The sequence below is a fragment of the Leptonychotes weddellii genome, chromosome 8 (assembly GCF_054177405.1).
Source record: "Leptonychotes weddellii isolate Sample4059 chromosome 8, ASM5417740v2, whole genome shotgun sequence".
NCBI lineage: Eukaryota > Metazoa > Chordata > Mammalia > Carnivora > Phocidae > Leptonychotes > Leptonychotes weddellii.
Genome location: NC_138376.1, coordinates 99,997,100 through 100,020,502, shown reverse-complemented (window position 1 = coordinate 100,020,502; position 23,403 = coordinate 99,997,100). Strand labels below are relative to the sequence as shown.

General features: G+C 37.6%; 1 protein-coding gene across 1 annotated transcript in view; it reads left to right on the top strand.

The window, feature by feature from the left end:
• The window catches only part of SAMD3 (sterile alpha motif domain containing 3), a 50,290-nt gene extending 26,887 nt beyond the window's left edge, over positions 1 to 23,403 (top strand). Inside the window, exons 7-11 of the mRNA XM_081829372.1 lie at positions 10,527 to 10,658; positions 14,785 to 14,985; positions 22,002 to 22,173; positions 22,679 to 22,761; positions 22,999 to 23,403. Coding sequence (XP_081685498.1) covers positions 10,527 to 10,658; positions 14,785 to 14,985; positions 22,002 to 22,173; positions 22,679 to 22,761; positions 22,999 to 23,283 — 873 coding nt within the window. The 3' untranslated portion in view covers positions 23,284 to 23,403. The remainder of the gene's footprint in view (positions 1 to 10,526; positions 10,659 to 14,784; positions 14,986 to 22,001; positions 22,174 to 22,678; positions 22,762 to 22,998) is intronic.

The window sequence follows — 23,403 nt, the reverse complement described above, 5'->3', positions numbered from 1 at the left end:
ATAAAATACATCTTATGTTCTTGCTGTTCTTACTGCTGCAGACAGTTTTTAGAAAGCATATTGTAGGGTAGCCTCTATCCTCAAGGTTTCAGGGAAGCATGTAACCCACAGGGATGGATACAAACCCCATCCTACCCTTTCATTGCCCAGAAGACATCACGTACCAACCCAGAGGTGGCTGTAAGGACTTTCAGGCCTAAGGGCCAGACAGCGCCTAGAGATTCCCCCCTCAGCAGTGGGTTTGCTGTAAGTAAGGTGCATGCAGGTCCTAATTACTGAGATCCTATAAATATCCTTTAACTACCTCAGAGCCCCCAGATATGGTCAAAGCCAAAAATGTCCCCTGCTAATAAAGTAAATGAACTCCTTAGGAAGGATGTCCAAACTACCAAGTATAAAAGAAGTCCAATTCCATAACTGCCAATTCTGTTTCCACCCCAGTCCAACATGAACATGTAATCCTAACTCTTCACCACAAACACACTTATGTTAGTGAATGTACTTGGTGTGAACATTCCATTTTCTTTTTTAGCTGGTGTATTTATTTGATAGTAATAGAGCAACCTAGTTGGTCGTCTCAATTTTCTTAGTAATAAGCTCCAGGGGATAGGAAGATTTTTTAAACATATTTTGCAAATCATTCATCCCCACAACATAAAAAAAATTAGATGAAGGTGTATATTTTACATATCTTATTATAATTTTCAAAGAGATTTTCAAGTCATAGGTCAGTTAAGAGAATATAATTTTATGCCTGTTCTTTGACCAGAAGACAGAAGAAAGGTAACAATTTAGTGGTGTAACTTTTTAGAAACTTGGCAATATTCCAGTTATAAACTAAAATCATGATAAGATAGAAATAGATTTATTTTAATTATCTTTTATATTCTTAAAAAGTCACTTTGTAAGGGAACATAATTATGTCATACATAAGTTGGTTTTCTCAAAAAATTTGATTTTCCTTATAATAAAAATGGAGTTCCTTTATAAATAGTTCTGCAAATTCAGTTTTCCTTCTTTTTCTTTGATGCATGACTCACCAAAATTCATTGGAATGAATGAATGGTAAAATCAGAAGATTAGCAATTGTCCCTAGCCCTAGAACTCTCAAAGGTATGTTTGTGGGGTCAGAGATCACACAGGCTAAAGGGCAGCTTCTCCTTTTTGTTGACACATCATCACTGAATGAATATTTACATTTGTCTTCCAGTTCTTTCTCAACACCACCTCAGTTCTTCATGTAATGACACCCTTCGTTGCTCTTCCCTTCTACTCTTCCCTCCCCCCCCTCGGCCCCCAGACAACCCTGAATACTCAGATGAATCCTGCTAGGATCCATGCAGGGACTTTTGCTACGAAAACACATCCCCCTTCTCCCCCCACCCCAAAAAACACAGAAAATTGAATGTACCAGAGTCTGAGATGAGTTAAGTTACAATAGAATTTAGTTTTGACCTTCTTGCCAGCTGGGGCAAAAAGAGATTATAGAGTGACCATTGAAGAGACAGTGTTTTTTCCTGGCAAACAAATCTAATCAGTGAAGATTTACTTTTCTCTTCCTTACAAATGGAGCCACAGATTGCTGATTCTTTCAGAGACTGTAACATCTCTGTATGTGACCTAGTGTTCTCTAGAGCCAAAAGCTTTGAAGAATGGGGAAAAATTCACACTAGAATATTACAGAAACAATGTGTCTCTCTATTTTATACCCTGGATGGCGACAAGGCAAATGGTAAAACCCTAAGAAGAGTGGAAAGACAAATCCATTGAATATACTACTTATCTCACAGAATTGGATACTTCAAATGAATTGCCTAAATTACTTCTCATCTCTGTTTTGAACTTTTGATAGCTCCTTTGCAGTATCTTTAAGATTTCTGAAAATGAAAGACATTTTGGATTAAGATACTTTGGTAACTTTCACATCTTTTAAACTTTCTTGACCAGGCACAATATTTCCATAATGCAGAAAAGTTATTTCATGTGCAGCAGAGATAGAAAATGCTGATGGAGGCTAGAAGTCAGGATTCAGGCTATTTCCTCAAAGGCAGGGAAGTGGGTTTGGATGAACTAGAGGAGGATTTTGGAAAGGAGTAAGAGAGGGGAAGAGATTTTCGTTTGTTTTGTTTCATTTCTGTTGTTTCTCTTTTGATGGTTGCAAGGAATTTACCAAAGAACTGAAGGTAGATGTCTCAGTGAAGGAAGGTGTTTTTCTTAGCTCTGTCACATGGGCTTCTGCCGATAACCGAGGCAGCAGTAGAATTTGTGTGGGTCTCAGTATAGGTCACGGACCTTTTGTCCCTAACTTTCCTCCTATCCCAATCTCTGCGCCAGATTAGCGCTGCTTAACCTACACTATGAAACCCAAAGCATCCACCTGTGAGTCTTAAATCTACCCAGCTTCCTCATATTCTGTCGCTAAAAAGACTTAAACATGTTACATGGATGGCTATCGTTGTCAGAATCCCAGACTTTGTTTCTAGATCAAGCCTCCAAAATACTGGGCATTTTGCAATGTTTAAAAATCTTTTTCCAACCTTATGACCTCATTTTGCTGCTGTGTCATGAAGCCCAACGCAGCAGCTGTGCTATAGCTCGTATGTATCTGACTTCCAGTTTTAGGTCCAAGCAATTTGCAGCCCTGTGAATCGATAAATCTATTTCCTTTGCTTAATAGTCTTTGACTATACTTTGTCTTCTATTTAGAAACAGAGGTATAATTAGGTTCTCAAAACAGTAGACTTAACTGAGTAATGTCATAAGTTGCTGACATTATCCTGTTTAAATGAAGATACTGGTTTTAAAAGCTTATAGGAATTGTATAGAACTGCATAGCAGTGTAATGGAATTTTACTTTGTAGCATATTTTTTTTTCTTTTTTTTCTTTTTGTGAAAAATCTCAGGTGTTAAAGTTGAGTGAGTCCGACTCCATAATTCATGGCCTGTCATGGTCATTGTCCCATGTGAGGCCTGTCATTGTTCTTCATGTTGTTTTGTTCTCATCCCTGTCTGCTCATCCCTCCCCTCTGCCCTTGAGCCACCATTCCAATGTGTTCTAGATGTATCTTTTAATCTGTAAGTGTTCTAAAATGTGTACTATCATTTTGGGTTTATGTATCTATGACTTACTATAAATGGTATTCTATACTTCATTCCTGTGTTACTTTTTTCACTAACACTCTTTAAGACTCATTCATATTAGCATATTTCTAGTCCATGATTGCAATGAATTATAAAGTACTCCTTGCCCCAAGCCCTGTTCCTCCCCACTAGGAATTGCATCGTAGAGAACACCATCATCCATGTCTGCTTCTGGACCTACCTATGTGTTACTTCTTTGGGTTGTATATCCAGAAATGGAGCTGATGGGGCAGATGGTGTGCATTTACTTAAATTTGACCAATTATTCTCCAGATGACTTTGTCTCGTTCCCACAGTCATGCATCTTCCTGTATTCCTGCCAACACTTGGCATTACCCAGCCTTCTACATTTTGCCAAGTCTATTAGGTAGCAAGTGTAATGTCATTCTTGTTGTGATTTGCATTTCCCTGGATAACTGAGTCTGAGCATCTCTTCACGTTTGTTAGCCCCTTGAGTTTCTTCTTTTAGAAAGCTACCTCTTTAGATCCATTGCCCATTTTTTAATGAGTTGGCATCTTTTTTTTGTTAATTTGTAGGAAGCAGTCCTTCCCGTGCCCTAAGTCACAAATATATTCTCCTACTCTTTGTTCTATTAAATATATTGTTTTCACTTTCATGTTTAGACCTTTAAGTCATCTGGAGTCCATCTTTTATATGCTATTAAGTAGGGATCGCCACAGAGTGAGCCACTTTCTCAACATCAGTTCCTAAACAATCCATCCTTTTCTCATTGGTTTATCTTGACACTTAGTGTATATTAAGTTCCCAAATAGATGTGGGTGTGTTCTGGGCACTGTCTCTTTATCCCACTAGTCTATCATTCTGTTTTTATGCCACTGCCACATGACATTTGATGACTTAGTGTTTATTGCTTAGTATCATATTAGTGCTTAGGGTACAGACATTTTTTGTTGCCTGTGGAAGATGTGCAGGGTTAGGAAAGTTCCTCAGTAACGCAGTTTCTGGGGAGATTCATCCTCGTTTTTCAGAATAAGGGGAAGGATGGGAGGGCCTTCTCTCAGGAATCAGCCCCTGGGACTCACAGAACTGGAGCTTAGGCTAGGGATGCCACATTCAAGTGGGAGGGTCGGACCAAAAGAAGGTTCTGGGCACCTGTCAACACAAGGAGCATCAGGATAAGCTATGTGTTACTCCTGTGGAAAGACTTCTGTGACATGATGGGGATACCCTGCTGAAGGAATCCTGCTTCTGTCTTCCTGGGATGGAGGTGGTGATGGCATCTGGTCTACATGAGGCCCTGGGCCTGAATCCTTACATGATCACAGCCTGATGCTCATCCTTACTTGGAAATCTCTTCACCAGAGGATTCCTAGGTGTCCTCTTGAGCATCTGCCAAATGCCCCGTTTGAAACATCAGGATGTAAATATACTTTTGAAATGCTTAAACTCTTCTTTATCATTTTTTGATTAATGCATGCATTTTCTTTTCTTAAGTTATTGAGGTTTCTTTCAGCCAGCAGAGCCCTCAACCTATTATCATAAACTTTTTGCTCATGGGATATAAGCCACTTTGATAAGAAGCCAATGCTTCATTCAAAATTATCTGAAAAAAATTTGGCTTGACTTTTTCAGCTGTCCAGTTCTTTACATTTATGGCTGCTCTTTTCATTTACCTTGAAAAGATTCTCCTCTGTCTTTATGAGGTAGATTAACTCTAAATTGGATATTTGGTGAAAATTTATTCTTGAAGCAGTATAGAAAGGACTCTGAAGTTTCTACAGGAGCTTTTGCTTCTCTTTCTAATTTTTTTTTTTCTAATTGCAATGACGTTCTCTCAGTTGAGAGGCTTTTAATAGGATCTTTAAGTGCATAGATTATTTTATCTTTGTCAGTTAATTTGTCCTATGTTTAGTTTCTTTTTAAGAGTTTTCAGTAAATGACTTAATTCTTTTTTTTAAATAAACGACTTAATTCTATAAATCAGTTTCTTCACAACTGCCTTTAATATCATCTTCTCAGGGTCTTTATTTTATGATGTATTTGTTATATCCAGTTCTGAGTCCCTACAATCCATTTTGTCTTCTCCAGGAATAGCAGCTGTTCTAGTTTTCTAGTTCCTTAATTATCATCTGCTTAGTGGTTCTGTTCATTATTGAAAGTGGGGTATTCAAGTCTCCAACTATTATTATTATTGAATTGTCTCTTTCTCCCTTTAATTCTGACAGTTTTTGCCACATGAGTTTTGGGACTCTGTTGTTAGGTGTATATAAGTTTATATTGTTATAGCTTCCTGATGGATTGACTTTTTTCCCATTATAAAATATTTTCCTTTGTCTCTAGGAATAATTTTTGTCTTAAAGTTTATTTAGTCTGATATTAGTATAGCCATTCTATCACTCTTTTGGTTTCTGTTTGCATGTTGTATCTTTGCCCATCTTTTTTACCTTTAAACAATTTGGGTCTGAATCTAAAGTGTGTCTCCAGTAGATAGCATATTGTTGGATAATTTTTGCAATCTATTCTGCCAATTATTAAATATAATTACTTATAAGATAGAATTTATGTCTCCTATTTTGCTATTTGTTTTTTATTGATCATATGTTTTTTGTTAGTTTATTCTTTAATTACTGCCTTCTTTTGTGCTAAGTAGATATTTTCTGTGTACTAATTCAATTTCCCTTATTGTTTCTTTTAGTATATACACATTTTTAGTTATTTCCTTAGTGGTTGCCTTGAGAATTGGAACTAACATCTTAATTTTTAATAGTCTAGTTTGGATTAATATCAATTTAATTACAATAGCATACAAAATCTTTGTCCCTATATAACTCTATCCGTCTCCCCTTTCGTGCTGTTATTGTCACATAAATCACATTTTATATATTGTATGCCCATCAACACAGATTTATAATTATTGCTTCATGCAACTGTCTTTAAAATAAGATGGAAGAAAAGAGTTACAAACAGAAAATACATTTATACTGTCTTTTAGATTTACCTATGTAATGACGTTTACCAGGTTTCTATTTTTTCATGTGGATTTGAGTCACAGTCTAATGTCCTTCTATTTATCTGCTAGTGACCAATTCTCTCAGTTTTTACTTATTTGGGAATATCTTAAATTTCTCTTTCATATTTGAAAGGTGTTTTGCTGAATATAGAATTCATTTTGTTCAGGGGCGCCTGGGTGGCTCAGTCAGTTAGGCGTCTGCCTTCAGCTCAGGTCATGATCCCGGGGTCCTAGGATCGAGCTCCGCATCTGGCTCCCTGCTCAGCGGGAAGCCTCCTTCTCCCTCTGCTTGCCGCTCCCCCTGCTTGTGCCCTCTCTCTGTCAAATAAATAAATAAAATCTTTAAAAAAAAAAAAGAATTCATTTTGTTCATTGTTCTCTGGTTTGAGACTTGGGTGTTCTGATATCTCAGTTAAATGGTTTTGGCTACAGCTTACAGACCTGTCTAAAACTGGTCTAAATTATAAGGAGAGCTTTGCTCTCACATTACAAGAAACTCAAGAGGTAGACGACTGTGAACATTGTAGCTCCTCACCAATTTAACCATCTTGTCTCCTCCAGACAATCAGTAGGATTGTTAGTTCTCCACTACCTTGAAGTTAGAGGTAGCCATGGACTGACTTTAACCAAGAAATGTGAGCAGAAGTGACATGTGCATGGATGATCCAGTGTGCAATGCCCCAGCTTCCCACCCCCCCTTTCTTTATCCGTGTTGCCTAACAACTCCCGGTGGTAGAGCCAGGTCCCTGGTTGAGGAGGATGAGGACCTGGGCCCCAAGATGGACATGTCACATGAGCAACAAATAGACTTTTTTTGCTGTAAGGTTTGGGGGTCGTCAGGTACAGCTGCATAATTTTGCCTATCCTGAGTGATATCAGGGGCTCCCTGCACAGTCTGTCAGGCTTTGGATCCACATCTCAGTTATTCCCTTCGTGTTGGCTTCATGAAGTGACAGAGGCATTTTTGAGGATCGAGCTGATCCTGCCATCTTTATCCCAGGGATTTCATAGTCTGTATCTCTGTTCTGTATCTGGATTGGGGAGATCTATGAAAAGTATTACCATATGTGACAATAAAAATGCTTACAGCATAGGGAAACTTTATTTTGCTTTATGCAAAAAAACCTAGTTTTCATTTTTTCAGCTAATCCATTTGGAGATTCTTTCTAGTTCCTCAGTACGGAGCAGATCATCTCCATTGTGACCTTAGTTAAGGACATTTCTCAGAGTCTGAAACATGGAGGAAACAAAACTAGTATCTTGCCCAATCTGATGTGAAATATCCTATCAAACATGTGGTGGCATTTTCTTCCAAGAGATTAACTTGTGCTTTTTAAAAAACAACAACAAACCCCACATTATGTCCAGGACAGTGATGCAGGGATTTAATAAATCTTGCAGGCTGTTCTTGTATCCCCAAATCCTCCAAACATTTGCTAAGTAAATAAATAAATCAACAAACTGCCAGGTGTTAAATTACTAACACTAGACTTATGATTCATTTCTATCTTAAAACATTTTCTTTTCCTCCTTACTGGGTATTTCTGTTCTGTAACTTTAAAAGTCATGAAGTAGTTTTGTGTGTTAGCTTTCCTTCACTTAGGAGTGAAATGGAATCAAAAGTTATGCAAAAACTGCTGAGAGGGCCAAATGCTAAGAATATCTCGTAGGTTCCTTTGGATTTCTTTTATGGCATTTACTGTTTGCTTCTTACTGCACCTGACACATAATGATTTATTGAATAAATACTAATCATTTTTATAGGTTTTTGCACAGATGTTTCTCCCATGCTGCAAAACTGAGCAGAACAGCAAAAGTTGAAGAAAAATGTTGGCAGTTAATTGCATTCGGGATATAATGCAATTACTGCCATCAGCAGGTGGCAAATGCACTAACACTGTGAAGTTTTACAAGTCAGCTGTGCACTTGGAAGCATGGGGCAAAGTGGCTGCTGTTTCCCTGATGATTGACTGAGCCACACAACTGAATGCTAAGCAGAGAGACTTTTCAAGTTACATTGAGAAACATCATTTCCACAGTCAATGTGATGACAATGGAACTGAAAACAGGGATGACTGGAATTTGATATGAAGAAAACCCTAGCACCTAACATAGCACTGCCCAGCAGAAATGTAATACGGACCACACACGTAATTTAAAATTCTCTAGTAGCCACGTTAAAAAAAAAAAAAAAAAGCAAAAAGAAGCAGGTGGAATTATTATATTAGTATATTTTATGTAACCCAGTATATCCATGAAATTATCATTTTGGCATGCAGTCATTAGGAAAAAATGTTAATGAGATGTTTTACCTTTTTTGGGGGCGGGTATTTCAAGTCTTTGAAATTCAGTGTTTCAAAGCCTACATCTCGGTTTGGACTAGCCACATTTCAAGTGCTCGGTCACCTCCTGTGGCCACCACACTGGATGACTCAGAGAAACACACCCTTATAGGCATTAGAAGGCGAGATGACACTCTCTCGGGAATACCATAGTTAACAGGGAGCATGACCAGTTATCCGCTGATAATGTTCAGAGCTAGAGTCCCCAAATCTTAGGTACAGGACCTTTCCATCGTGCCTTTAAAGTAGGTTTTTAAGGATATACGTATAAGAATTATTAAATTTACACAAGGCACTTTCTTTGTAAACTTATTCAGATTGCAGGATGCAGAGCAAAGTTGTGTTTTTAATAAGAGTCAAGGTGAGTTTTTATTCATCTCTGTGCGGAAAAAAGTTGTAACTACATTTTGAACCATGCTGTGTCTTAGTACTTCAAGAGCAGTCTCAATTTTCTGTCCAAATTTAACTTAGAAATAGTGTCCTCCTTATTTCTGTTCCAGCCGTTGGTTTAGATAACTGTGCTTTCCGCTATTCTACCCAACCCACCCCCGCCCCCATGGCTGTAGGTCAAGGTCATGGTGGTGTTGGAGCTGAGGGCCCACTCTGTTACCAGCACTCGTGTGGTAAAGGAGGTGTGGCATAAGGTCATTATCCAGTTTGGATCCAACTCAAGTTAATGTTCTGGTTAATTTATTCTGATTCCTTTGAAGTCACAAATCCCACAGATGACTCCTACACTTCCCTTCAGTGTGTCCACTCGTTGGGATTCCTTGGCTAGGTGTGATGGGTTCCCTGCTTCATGCCTTCTTCTTTCCATTACTTCTTGAGCACGTCCCCCTTTCCCCCCACCCACTGCCCATCCTGTGATTGAGTGTCCTCATCTAATAAACCACCTTACAGAGTTGTTCTGAGATTGGATGATACATGTAATGTGTCCAGAATAGAGACCAGAGTAGCACACAGTAAATGTGCAGACTAACCTACGCGCCCCACCCCTGCTCCTCCCGCCCCCCCCCCCCACACCATCCTGGCGCTGCTACTGCTGTTTTGTAAGACTCAGACTTCTCTCATCCCCTGGTTCCCTCTTGTCCATGTGCACCGCTAAGGAAACCAGCCTGTCGGAACAAGGCCACCCATCTTTTTGAGAAGTCGGGGGCTACACCAACACAGGAAGCCCTGCACCTGGCCATCTCCATGCTTGAGAAAGTCACTTCCCCTTTGACAGTCTCAGATTGCTCATCAGAAAGCGAGAAGCACAGGTCAGACAATGTCTAAGTTCCTTCTGGCTCTAACAATACATGAATCATTAAAAGGTGAGAATTCTAAATTCTGATGCAGCCCACTATTCCCTTAAATACGGTACTTCAATCTAGGATACAACCTTCTGACATTATGTTAGTCCAATCAGGTAGAAGCTTTCCAGAAACTCTACTTTCTGGGACATTTCATGAATTGGGTGGGGGTGTCAGGGGAAGGCGTTCATTATGTGTATACTTGTCTACAAATTTCAATATTACCAATTATAGAACTCCCACTACAGTACATAAAATGAAAGCTGTTTATAATTATAAATTTTCCCTTTCCTTTTTAAAAATTAGCATTTTTCCTTTTTTTAAAAAAACTTCTCACTATATACATTTGAGACTTATGAAAGAATGTACATAGCATATGTATAATTTATGAGACAAAATAAACACTGTGAGCCCAACATTCAGCTTTAAAATCGGAACACTGTCCATACCTTCATGTCTGTCCATCTTTCTCTCCTCTCCCATCACCTGCTTTTCTAACACCACTGCCCTGTACTCTGAATTTTATGTTTCTCATCCACCTGTTTTTGAAACATATGAATTTGCCACATGCGCAAGGTATCTTATTTAGTTTTGCTTGTTTTTGCAGCTTATGCAATGACATAGAGTATGTCATCGATGACTTCCTTTTTCTCACTTAATATATTGTCTCTGGGATTCATCCAGGCTCAGTTCAGTTGTGTCGTTCATTCATTTTTATATTGGCTTAAAAATCTACTGTGACAGCAAAACAGTTTATTTGGATATTCTTTTATTGACAGACATTTGCCTGGTTTCCAGTTTTTGTTTCTATGAGCTATGCTGCTGTGATCGTTCTTCTTGTATATCTTGGTGTACATGTGCAAGCTCTTTCCAAGGAGATATGCGTAGGAGTGGAATTGCTGGTACCGTGGGTATGCAAATATTCACCTGTATAAGACAATGCCAGTTGTTCTCCTGGTGGTTATAGATATTTAAACTCACTGAACAGCTCCTGTTATCAGACTTGTTCCTGTCACACCCCCAAGTAAGATACCATTTAGATCAGATATCAAGATAACTCCCTCCCATCCCAAGTAAAATACCAATAGGTAGGGAGTAAAATGCTACTTGTTCCTATTTTCATTTTAATCATTTATGAGGTTTATCATCTTTCATACTTACGAAATACTCAAGTTTCCCTCTCTGTAAAATGCCCAGTCATGTCTTTTACCTATTTTTTCTGAGGTTGCCCTTGTTCTTATTTATTTATAAGAATTCTTTATATATTCTGTATTCTACTCCACCAGTTGTATCATTGTAAATATCTTCTCCTAGTTTGTGCCTTGCCTTTTGAATTTTTTTTATGAAATCTTTTGACCAAAAGTTTGTAATTTTAATGTAGTTACATTTGTTAATCATTTCTCTTATGATCAGTACTTTTTAGGAACTCCTTTCCTACCTTGAAATGATAAGAATTATTTATATACATTTTTAAAATTTAAAGTTCTGCCTTAACATTTAAGTTCTTAAGCCACGTGTAACTTACTTTTGTATAAGGTGTGTGGTATAGATGTTTTTTTTTTTTCCCATATGGATAGACAGTTTTCTGTACCTTTTATAAAACAGTCCTCTTTCCCAGGCATTTGTGATATCATCTCTGTTCTTTCCAGAGATCTGTGTCTAGAAGCTCTACCATGTTGCCCTAGTAATGTTATCTATCCCTGCATGAATATCAACTTTCCTTCTTTACATAGTTGTAAAAATGTCTTGATAGTTTCCAGTTTCCATCACTACCTAATTGTTATTTTTTAAAGTGCCTTCGTTATTCTTGGGCTTTTTAATCTTTCATGAGAATTTCAGAATCAGCTTGTTGAGTTCTTAAAACATTAATTTTTGGTTTTTGGTAGATTTTAGATTTTGATAAAAATATTATTGAATCTATATCTCTATTTGGAGAAAGGTGACTTCCTTATGATACTGAGATTTTCTAACAGGGAACATGGTAGGTCTATCTATTAATTTGTCTCATTAGTATTTTCTAATAATTTTATAATTTTCTCCATAAAGGTCTTACACATCTTTTATTAGTTGTATTCCCAGGTGCTTTATACTTTTTGTTGAAACTGTAAAAAATTATATATTCTGTTTGTTGGCAAATTTGTATATTTATCTTATATTCAGTTGCTTTGTAAAACTCTCTCACCAACTCTAATACATTATATGTACATCATTTTGAGTTTTCTCTTAAAAAATCAAATCACATCATCATCTATGAACAGTTTGTTTCTATCTTTCCAATTTTTATTCCTTTTGTTTCTCTTTCTTATCTTACTACTCTGGCTAGGATCTCTAGTAAAAGGCTGAATAAGAGTATAGCAGAGCATCATTTTCTTGTTTCTCAAGAAAAATTCTTTTAAAATTTCAACATTAAAAATGTTAGCTCTAGGTTTTTGGTAGATAACTTTGTAAGTTTCAGAAATTCCTCCTTTTATTTTGATGAAAGTTTTTTTCTTTAGTTTTAAAGGGATGTTGAATTTTATACAGATTTTCTTCTGCATTATTTCAAATGTGGTCATTTAAAAGAACTTTAATTAGATAATGCAGTATATGATATTTACACATATTTAGATAATCCAGGTTAACTATAGAACTGTTAATATGTCAAAATTCTCAAAACCTATTTCCTTTGGTCTAAATCTATCACAGTGGCCCTAAAATTCAGATTTCGGGAGTGCCTGGGTGGCTCGTCTGTTGAGCATCCGACTCTTGATTTTGGCTCAGGTCATGATCTTGGGGTTGTGGGATTGAGCTCTGCATCAGGCTCCAGGTTCAGCAGGGAGTCTGTTTCTCTCACTTTCTCTCTCTGCCTCTCCCTCTGCCGTTCCCTCTGCTCATGCTCTCTAAAATTAAAAAAAAAAAAATCTTTAAAAAAAAGTCAGATTGGGCGCCTGGGTGGCTCAGATGGTTAGGCGTCTGCCTTCGGCTCAGGTCATGATCCCAGCGTCCTGGGATCGAGTCCCGCATCGGGCTCCCTGCTCCTTGGGAGCCTGCTTCTCCCTCTGCCCCTCTCTCTCTCTCTGTCTCTCATGAATAAATAAATAAAATCTTAAAAAAAAAAATTTAAAAATTAAAAAATAAAAATAAAAAAAGTCAGATTTCAGTATGAAAAGTATTTCCTTGATGATGAGTGATGTTGAACATCTTTTCATGTGTCTGTTAGCCATCTGGATGTCTTCTTTGTAAAAGTGTCTATTCATATCTTCTGCCCATTTCTTAACTGGGTTATTTGTTTTTTGGGTGTTGAGTTTGGTAAGTTCTTTATAGATTTTAGATACTAATCCTTTATCAGATATGTCATTTGCAAATATCTTCTCCCATTGTGTAAGCTGCCTTTTAGTTTTGTTGATTGTTTCCTTCACTGTGCAGAAACTTTTTATCTTGATGAAGTCCCAATAGTTCATTTTTGCTTGTGTTTCCCTTGACTCTGGCAACGTGTCTAGTAAGAAGTTGCTATGGCAGAGGTCAAAGAGGTTGCTGCCTATGTTGTCCTCTTGGATTTTGATAGTTTCCTCTCTCACATTTAGATCTTTCATCCATTTTGAATTTATTTTTGTGTATGGTGTAAGAAAGTGGTCCAGTTTCATTCTTCTGCATGTTGCTGTCCAGTTTTCCCAATACCATTTGTTGAAGGACCATCTTTTTTCCATTGGATATTCTTTCCCACATTGTTAAAGATTAGTTGACCATATAGTTGTGGGTCCATTTCTGGGTTTTCTATTCTGTTCCATTTATCTATTTGTCTGTTTTTGTGCCAGTACCATACTGTCTTGGTGACTACAGCTTTGTAATATAGCTTGAAGTCCAGAATCATGATGCCTCCAGCTTTGCTTTTTCAGGATTGCTTTAGCTATTCAGGGTCTTACAAATTTTAGGATTGTTTGTTCTAGTTCTGTGAAAAATGCTGGTGGTATTTTGATAAGGATTGCGTTAAATGTATAGATTGCTTTGGGTAGTATAGACATTTTAACAACGTTTATTCTTCCAATCTATGATCGTGGACTGTTTTTCCATTTCTTTGTGTGCTCTTCAGTTTCCTTCAAAGTGTTCTAAGGTTTCAGAGTACAGATCTTTTACCTCTTTGATTAGGTTTATTCCTAGGTATCTTATTGTTCTTGGTGCAATTGCAAATGGGATCGATTCCCTGATTTCTTTTTCTGCTGCTTCATTATTGGTATATAGAAATGCAACAGATTTCTGTATGTTGATTTTATATCCTGTGACTTTGCTGAACTCATATATTAGTTCTAGCAAATTTTTGGTGGAGTTTTTCAGATTTTCTGCAGAGTATCATGTCATCTGCAATAGTGAAAGTTTGACTTCTTCTTTGCCGATTTGGATGCCTTTTATTTTTGTTGTCTGACTGCCCCTCAACAAATTTTTCTAGAAGCATCTTTTTTTTTGGCTCCTCAAACTGATCGTCTTGGATTTTTAGTAAGGGTATGTAAGGTATTTCCTAGCCATCCAACCCCACCCAATGTACTCAAATTTATAGTAAATATAATTGACAGTTTGATGATTTAGTATCACAAAATACCCACTGTTATTATTTTGAATTTGGATTTTATGGCATAGTAGTGCAGCTACACAAAGGCATTTAAAAAGGAAAAATACAAACAGTAGCAATGACAAAACCTTAATTTAAAACCTCTTTATCTCTTTTAATATTTAAATGAGTAGAAATAAAAAAACATTCTTGTTAAGTGTGAACCTTCTAGATAATCTAGGTTTCCACTAACAGGGTATGTAGAAAATGAAGTAACTCTTACATCTGTCAAGAGAACAGATTGCAAGTAATGATAGTAAGTAATGAACTCTCTGATTTGTTAAAGACTGTCCATTTGTTAACCACAGTCAAGGCCAAGTGTAATCACATGTGGTAACACTCACCTTAGGAGTGCATAAGAGTCTGCAATAACGGCCTATGATTCAAGTTCTCATGAAGTGTTAAACTGCCACTTGAAAAATGAAACATATTGATATTTCAAAAATATTTTGCAGGAAGAAACTGTTTGTTTAGATTCTGAGGCAGATGAACATATTAACTGGTTCCAGCAAGAATATATGAAAACAGAAAAGGACTGGAAAGAAATTGATAAGAGGATGAGTCAGACTTTGGAAATAAGAAGAAAGTTGATTGGCAGCAGAACACCTCTGAAGGACATTCTTAAAATGTTTCCTTTCTTGAAGTGCCCTTATCAGGTATCTTTATTTGCTTATAATATTCTCTGATTTTAATGTCCAAATTGATTTTTTTTTTCTTTTCCTTTGGAGTGTAACAGCACTAGATAGCAAATGGTGGGTGTGAATCTCAGTAGGATACGTGAGGCTCCACAGGCTACAACTAGGACCATTTGGTAAGAATTTCTGAAAGCATATTCTAATAACATGCACTGCCTGCGTTCAGATTTAAAGATTTCCCTGTCATTGAACATACTGGGGAGGCTGGGAGGACCACTACTTAGGGGTATTTTGACAGTGTGAAACATTTTCCCTTTGCATGCATTTAGACAATCAAGATAGTTTACTAAGGAACTATTAGTATGCAGCATTACTCAAAATCTATTTCCTTTATGATCCCAAATAACTTCATAAAGTGGTCTTGGAATATATGAAGTTTAATAGGTAAATCAAATACCCTTCAATTTAGTTTACTTAAGGTGGCCATTAAAGGGGTCCTATTACAATTTTAGTGTAATGTTAGTTGTAGCACATAATGAAAGATTCATCAAAGTTTTTACCTGGGAACACATTTCATGGAAGAATTCTGTGGTTGCAATCAACTATTTTGAAAATAAAAAGTTTTACATGTTGGGGCGCCTGGGTGGCTCAGGTGGTTAAACATCTGCTTTCAGCTCAGGGTCCTGGGATCAAGCCCCACGTTGGGCTCCTGGCTCAGCAGGGAGCCTGCTTCTCCCTCTCCCTCTGCATCTCCTCCTGCTCATGCTCTCTCTTTCTGTATCTCTCTGTCTCAAATGAATAAATAAAATCTTTAAAAAAATTTTTTTTTAATTTTAAAAAAGTTTTCCATGTTATTCTTCCTCCAAAAAATGAAAAAAGAACTTGCCTGCATATTTCATTTTCAAAATCATGTCTACAGCAAACATCTGCTTACTACGTAGGAAGCATATTTTCAGTGTTTCACGTGGATTATTTTATCTACTCGTCTCTCAGCAACACTACCTTAGTTATTCGTTGCTTTCTCTTCATCTTTGGGTTGCTAGGAACAGCTATAGTCAGGAGGCTTTGGCTCTTAGAAGAGTATGCCAAATTGACACACCTACAATATATTGTTTTAAAGCAAAACCTTGTCAAACTGATAGCCTATAAACTCCGTAAGTGTAAGGAGCATATTTTAAACATGTTAGTAATTCTCCAAGTGCCTTGCAGAATATTGTGCATGCAATACAAATGGAATGTTGATTGTTTTGAATGCTGAATGAGTTAGTGAACGGTTGGTGTCTTTGTCTGGACTGCTATAACAAAAATACCATAGACTGGGTGGCTTATAAACAACAGAAATTTATTCCTCAACAGTTCTGGGGGTGGGGAAGTCCAAGATCAAGACACTGGCAGTTTTGGTATGATAGTCTGCTTTCTGGTTCATGAATGGCACTCTCTAGCTGTCACTTCACATGGCTGAAGGGGCAATGTAGCTCTTTGGGGTCTCTCTTGTAAAGGTGGTAATCCCATTCATGAAGGCTCCACACTCATAACCAGTCCCTTCTCAAAGGTCTCACCTCTTAATACCATCACATGGAGCATTAGGTTTAACATATGAATTTTCGGGGCACATAAACATTCAGTCCATAGCAGTTGGTAAGGCTGTCTGGACACTAATGTTGCAGCCTTCGGGGTCTTCATGGGAGTGTGGCCCGCACAGGTTTAGTGATTAAAATAGATAAGCTATGGTTCAGCAGCCTTTCAAAGAACAGTAGATGAGAATAAGTCTCAGTAGGGGGTGGAGAGCAGATTTTAGACCTAAGAGTGTGTCTCTCATGCTTTGTCTTAAGTCTCTTTTTTTCCAATTCCCCAAGGCATTTCACCTTTTATATCCAAAATATGGATTGGGATATGGTTTTTGTAATGACTGTGCTACTTACTGAATAAAGTAGTCTATCTATTGTTTTAAACAAAAGAATTGAATGTTTTAGCTTTCTTCAGAAAGTACCTCTGTAACTAAGCCTGGTACAGCCAGCTGGGATTTATAATTTATAAAACCCTTGTTGTGCTTCCCAAAATAAAAGCAAGCTCGACCTTACTTATAAATACCCAGCTAACAACCAATCCCTATAGCAGGACAGATGCCCCTGCTTGAAACTACTCCCACCACTTGTTGCTACTACCACTGTGAAGCCCTATGAGCCTAGGGAGCTTGTGGGCACAGATGTGGAAGAAGAGAAGCAGCCAGTGTGGGACACTGTACCAAAGAGTTTGCATGGATCCTTCATCACCACCTGCACTCATCACCCTCTTCCTCTCAAAACACATTCTTTAAACAGAAAATGAGAATGATATTTAGAGACTAAGATTTCAGCCCTAGGTATGCTCATTGCTACAGAGGTGTTATTGCTCTACAATTTCTCACAGAATAAAGCCAGGATATATACCTTTGTATAGGTGTGCATGCACGTACACACACACACACACACACATACACAATCTGTATCTGTTCATATATCCATGCATAAGTATTAAAAACCATGAGGTCACATTTATACCTTCAATTCCAACCCAAACCAGAGGGCTTATTCTAACTGACCCCATTTACATACATTCCAACTCTCCTTAACAGCAAGAAACCTGGCACCCATTATCCTCAATGTATTTACTTATTTGTGCCACCTTCCCCAAACCCCATACAGCCAAACTCCTAGCCATGAATGATCAGCCACAGAAAAGCTCCTCTCTCCACACTCCAGGTTTTGTCCCACAGGTTACTGATCTTAATCGTCTTTTTTTTTGTTATTCAGATTAATTTCTATTGCTCTGTCTTCAAGTTCATGAAATTTTTCTTTGTATTTCCCATATGCATTTCCCTATTCAGTGATGTTTTCATTTCAGTAAATGTTACTTTCAAATTGAATTTCAATTTGGTGTGTGTGTATATATATGTATATATATACATATATATATCCATCCCATTTCTCTGTTGAGATGCCCCACAGTGATGATACATGGAATTCACTGGACTTACCATGTTCCCCACCATCCTAGATTAGTGGTCCACTGAAGGTTGCCTAATAAGAGAGCTTCCATGAACTACTGGACTTCATCAAGATAAGAAGCTTTTGCACAGCAAAGGAAACAGTCAACAAAACCAAAAGACAACTGACAGAATGGGAAAAGATCTTTCAAATGACATATCAGATAAAGGGCTAATATCCAAAATCTGTAAAGAGCTTATCAAACTCAACACCCAAAGAACAAATGATCCAATCAAGAAATGGGCAGAAGACATGAACAGACCTTTCTCCAAAGAAGACATCCAAATGGCCAATAGACACATGAAAAAATGTTCAACATCACTCGACATCAGGGAAATACAAATCAAAACCACAATGAAATACCACCTCACACTAGTCAGAATGGCTAAAATGAAGAAGTCAGGAAACGACAGATGTTGGCGAGGATGTGGAGAAAGGGGAACCCTCCTACACTGTTGGTGGGAATGCAAGCTGGTGCAGCCACTCTGGAAAACAGTATGGAGGTTCCTCAAAAAGTTAAAAATAGAGTTACCCTATGATCCAGCAACTGTACTACTATTTACCCCAAAGATACAAATGTAGTGATCCAAAGGGGCACCTGCACCCTAATGTTTATAGCAGTAATGTCCACAAGAGCCAAACTATGCAAAGAGCCTAGATGTCCATCGATGGATGAATGGATAAAGAAGATGTGGTATATACATACAATGGAATATTATGCAGCCATTAAAAAAAATGAAATCTTGCCATTTGCAACAACATGGATGGAACTAGAGGGTATTATACTAAGCAAAATAAGTCAACCAGTGAAAGACAATTATATGATCTCACTGACATGTGGACTTTAAGAAACAAAACAGGATCATTGGGGAAGAGAGGAAAAAATAAAACAAGATGAAAACAGAGTGAGACAAACCATAAGAGACTCTTAATTACAGGAAACAAACTGAGGGTTGCTGGAGGGGAGAGGGGTGGAGGATGGGGTAACTGGGTGATGGACATTAAGGAGGGCATGTGATGTAATGAGCACTGGGTATAAGACGGAATCACAGACCTGTACCACTGAAACCAGTAATACATTATGTGTTAATTAATTGAATTTAAATTTTAAAAATGTTTAATTAAAAAAAAAGTGGGGAGGCTGTAGTGGTGGTGGAATTCACAGAAGGGGAGAACTTGGGCAGTGCCAGGAAAAGGTGGTTTTGAGTAAAGGGGTTCCCATACACGTAAACTGGTTTTGCTTTTACTTTGTAGTCAGATCTCCTACATTTGTTTCTCACAACTTAGTTTTGTCTCTAAAGCTCTCCTCTTTCCCTTTAGAATGCTATGGTTAGGTATTTTTAAAGGTTTGCTTCCTAAAATCTGTTTTCTTATTTTGCTCCTTGTTGCACACCGCCTAAAGAAATACAAGGTCCTAGGGGCGCCTGGGTGGCTCAGATGGTTAAGCGTCTGCCTTCGGCTTAGGTCATGATCCCAGGGTCCTGGGATCGAGCCCTGCATCGGGCTCCCTGCTCCGCAGGAAGCCTGCTTCTCCCTCCTCCACTCCCCCTGCTTGTGTTCCCTCTCTCACTGTGTCTCTCTCTGTCATATAAATAAAAAAAAATAATAAAAAAATCTAAAAAAAAAAAAAAAGAAAGAAATACAAGGTCCTAGAATCTTACCTGGTAACCAAATAGCCAAAATATGCATATATATATATTGGAACCCTTGTTTAGTTGAGTCTGCATGCAAAGTTTTATTTCTATGGGTATAGAAGTTTGCTATGTCCATTATTTATCTTATTTATCCTATTCATTTCAGGCTTTCATCCTTTTTTCCTCCTCTGTCTTTAAGTCTTTACTTCTCCACTAAAGCTACTCATATATATTTTAAACTAGCATTCATGATACTTTATGTGGAAAACCCAAAAGACTCCACCCCCAAATCACTAACTCATACAGCAATTCAGTAATGTGGCAGGATACAAAATCAGTGCACAGAAATCAGTTGCTTTCCCGTACACGAACAATGTAACTGTAGAAAGAGGAATTAAGGAATCAATTCCATTTACAATTGCACCAAAAATCTAAGATATCTTGGAATAAACCTAACCAAAGAGGTAAAAGATCTACACTCTAGAAACTACAGAACATTTATGAAAGAAATTGAAGAAGACACAAAAAGATGGAAAAACATTCCATGCTCATGGATCAGAAGAATAAACATTGTTAAAATGTCTATGCTGCCCAGAACAATCTATACTTTCAACGCCATCTCGATCAAAAATACCAATGGCATTTTTCAAAGTGCTGGAACAAACAATCCTGAAATTTGTATGGAACCAGAAAAGACCCCAAATCACCAAGGAAATGTTGAAAAAGAAAAACAAAGCTGGGAGCATCACGTTGCTTGATTTCAAGCTATATTACAAAGCTGTGATCACCAAGACAGCATGGTACTGGCACAAAAACAGACAGATCAATGGAACAGAATAGAGAGCCCATATATGGACCCTCAACTCTATGGTCAACTAATCTTCAACAAAGCAGGAAAAAATATGCAATGGAAAAAAGACAGTCTTTTCAATAAATGGTGCTGGGAAAATTGGACAGCTATATACAGAAGAATGAAACTCAACCATTTTCTTACACCATACACAAAGATAAACTCTTAAATGGATGAAAGACCTCAACGTTGAGACAGGAATCCATCAAAATCCTAGAGGAGAACATAGGCAGTAACCTCTTTGACATCGGCCACAGCAACTTCTTTCAAGACATGTCTCCAAAGGCAAGGTAAACAAAAGCGAAAATGAACTTTTGGGACTTCATCAAGATAAAAAGCTTTTGCACAGCAAAGGAAACAGTCAACAAAACGAAGAGGCAAGCCACAGAATGGGAGAAGATATTTGCAAATGACACTACAGATAAAGGGCTGGTATCCAAGATCTATAAAGAACTTCTCAAACTCAACACCCAAAAAACATATAATCAAGTCAAAAAATGGGCAGAAGACATGAACAGACACTTCTCCAAAGAAGATCTATGAATGGCTAACAGACACATGAAAAAATGTTCAACATCATTAGCCATCAGAGAAATTCAAATCAAAACCACATTGAGATACAACCTTACACCAGTTAGAATGGGAAAAATTGACAAGGCAAGAAATAACAAATGTTGGAAAGGATGTGGAGAAAGGGGAACCCTCTTACACTGTTGGTGGGAATGCAAGTTGGTACAGCCACTTTGGAAAAGTGTGGAGGTTCCTCAAAAAGTTAAAAATAGAGCTACCCTATGACCCAGCAATTGCACTCCTGGGTATTTACCCCAAAGATACAGATGTAGTGAAAAGAAGGGCCACATGAACCCCTATGTTCATAGTAGCAATGCCCACAATAGCCAAGCTGTGGAAGGAGCCGAGATGCCCTTCAACAGATGAATGGATAAAGAAGATGTGGTCTATATATACAATGGAATATTACTTAGCCATCAGAAAGGATGAATACCCACCATTTGCATTGACATGGATGGAACTGGAGGGGATTATGCTAAGTGAAATAAGTCAAGCAGAGAAAGACAGTTATCATATGGTTTCACTTATATGTGGAACATAAGGAATAGCATGGAGGACATTAGGAGAAGAAAGGGAAAAATGAAGGGGGGAAAATCAGAGGGGGAGATGAACCATGAGAGACTATGGACTATGGGAAACAAACAGGGTTTCAGAGGAGAGGGGGGTGGGAGGATGGGTTAGCCCGGTGATGGGTATTAAGGAGGGCACATATTGCATGGAGCACTGGGTGTTATACACAAACACAAACAATGAATCATGGAACACTACATCAAAAACTAATGACTACTGTATGGTGACTAATATAATAAAAAAATAGATAAAAATAGGAAAAAAAACAGAATAAATAAACAAACAAACAAACTAGCATTCAAAGCTTAATAGAATCCTAAAGAATTATTTACTCCCTTACATTTTACACATTAGCTTTTCTTGTGGTCTTTTTCTTCTTTTTCCTAGATGTTCAGAGAATTCCAACTTCTTACGAGAACAGATATTTATAAGAAAACAAAGCACATTCTGGAATCCTATTCAGAAAATATACTGACTTCTTTTTCAGTGGTGGACAATCCAATCAATATTGCATTGCAAGAAAAAATGAAACAGCACACAGATGAAGACATGTTGAAACGTTAGTAAACCTGGGGGTGGGGCAATCTGGTCTTAGTTATCTGTATAAATCGGGATAATTAGAAAAGCTCTGTTTTGGAAATAAGTAATTCAGTGAAACAACATGCAGGATGAAAAAAATGTTCTCAAATAGGACGAGTTGAGGTATAGAATTAAAAGTACACTTGATACTGTAAAATTATATTTAGGGAACTAGTTACCTATTAATGTCATAATACAAATCACAAGGTAAAGCATGCTAAAATCTTCCTGGCTGATGGACAGAGAATACAGGACTCTTATCTTCTCCTGGCCATGACCTGGAGGGCAGAACATGAGATCTGGATGTTTATTAGAAGGCAAATGTTTGGTTAAACGGTTGTGAAACACTGATGCAAGAAGACTGGTTTATTCTCTATAGATGCAAATGATTTTAAAAAAAAAACACCCACATTTTAAGACTGGCTTTTGCTAATAGTTGGCAAAATCTTATTTTTCCTTGGACCTTAACCATGTTGTTTTGGCAGATATGAAGATGACAGCCACATGTTTGCTCCTACCAGATGTTTTTGGGGATGATCCCAGCCTTTTTGTCATTGTGAATGAGAAGGTATGCAGTATGTCAGTGACCACTGGGTTTGACATTGAGTTTGATATTCACATCTTCATAGAATTTATTTGAAAACAGGGCAGTGGTCTCTTTTGAAGAATGGTTTTGTCATATTTATAAATATGCTGCACTACACCAAGCTCATTTACTGTAGTACCATGGTTAAATTGAGGCAGCTTATATTATTTAGCTATTATCCACATCACAGAGTGGTGACTCTATTATCTGTTGTTTCAGGTGCAAGTTTCCACACCCGTATTAGAAGTCAAGAATCCTTTCAATGTCGATGTCTGCGAATTTTCTTTGTATTTAGAAAAAGAGAAGCTCACAAGGGTAGACGACTGTGTTACGGCCTTGGCTGCTCTCATAGCTGCCTTCCACGTATTTGGAGTTGAGTGTCCAAGAAGACTGTCCCAAACCCTCAACTTCCTAGAGACACTGATTTTTGATATGCACAGTCCCTATTTTCCTTCTATGAAAGAAAAGTTAAAGGAAGTAGGATTTCAACACCCAGTTACTTAGTAGCATGCCAAATATTGCATCAGAACTAATGATCTCTGGGACAGCTAAAATTTTATTAAAAAAACTGTTTTGACTTAGCATTGTAGTAGAGGTAGGTATTAGAAAATCATCTTGTCTCAA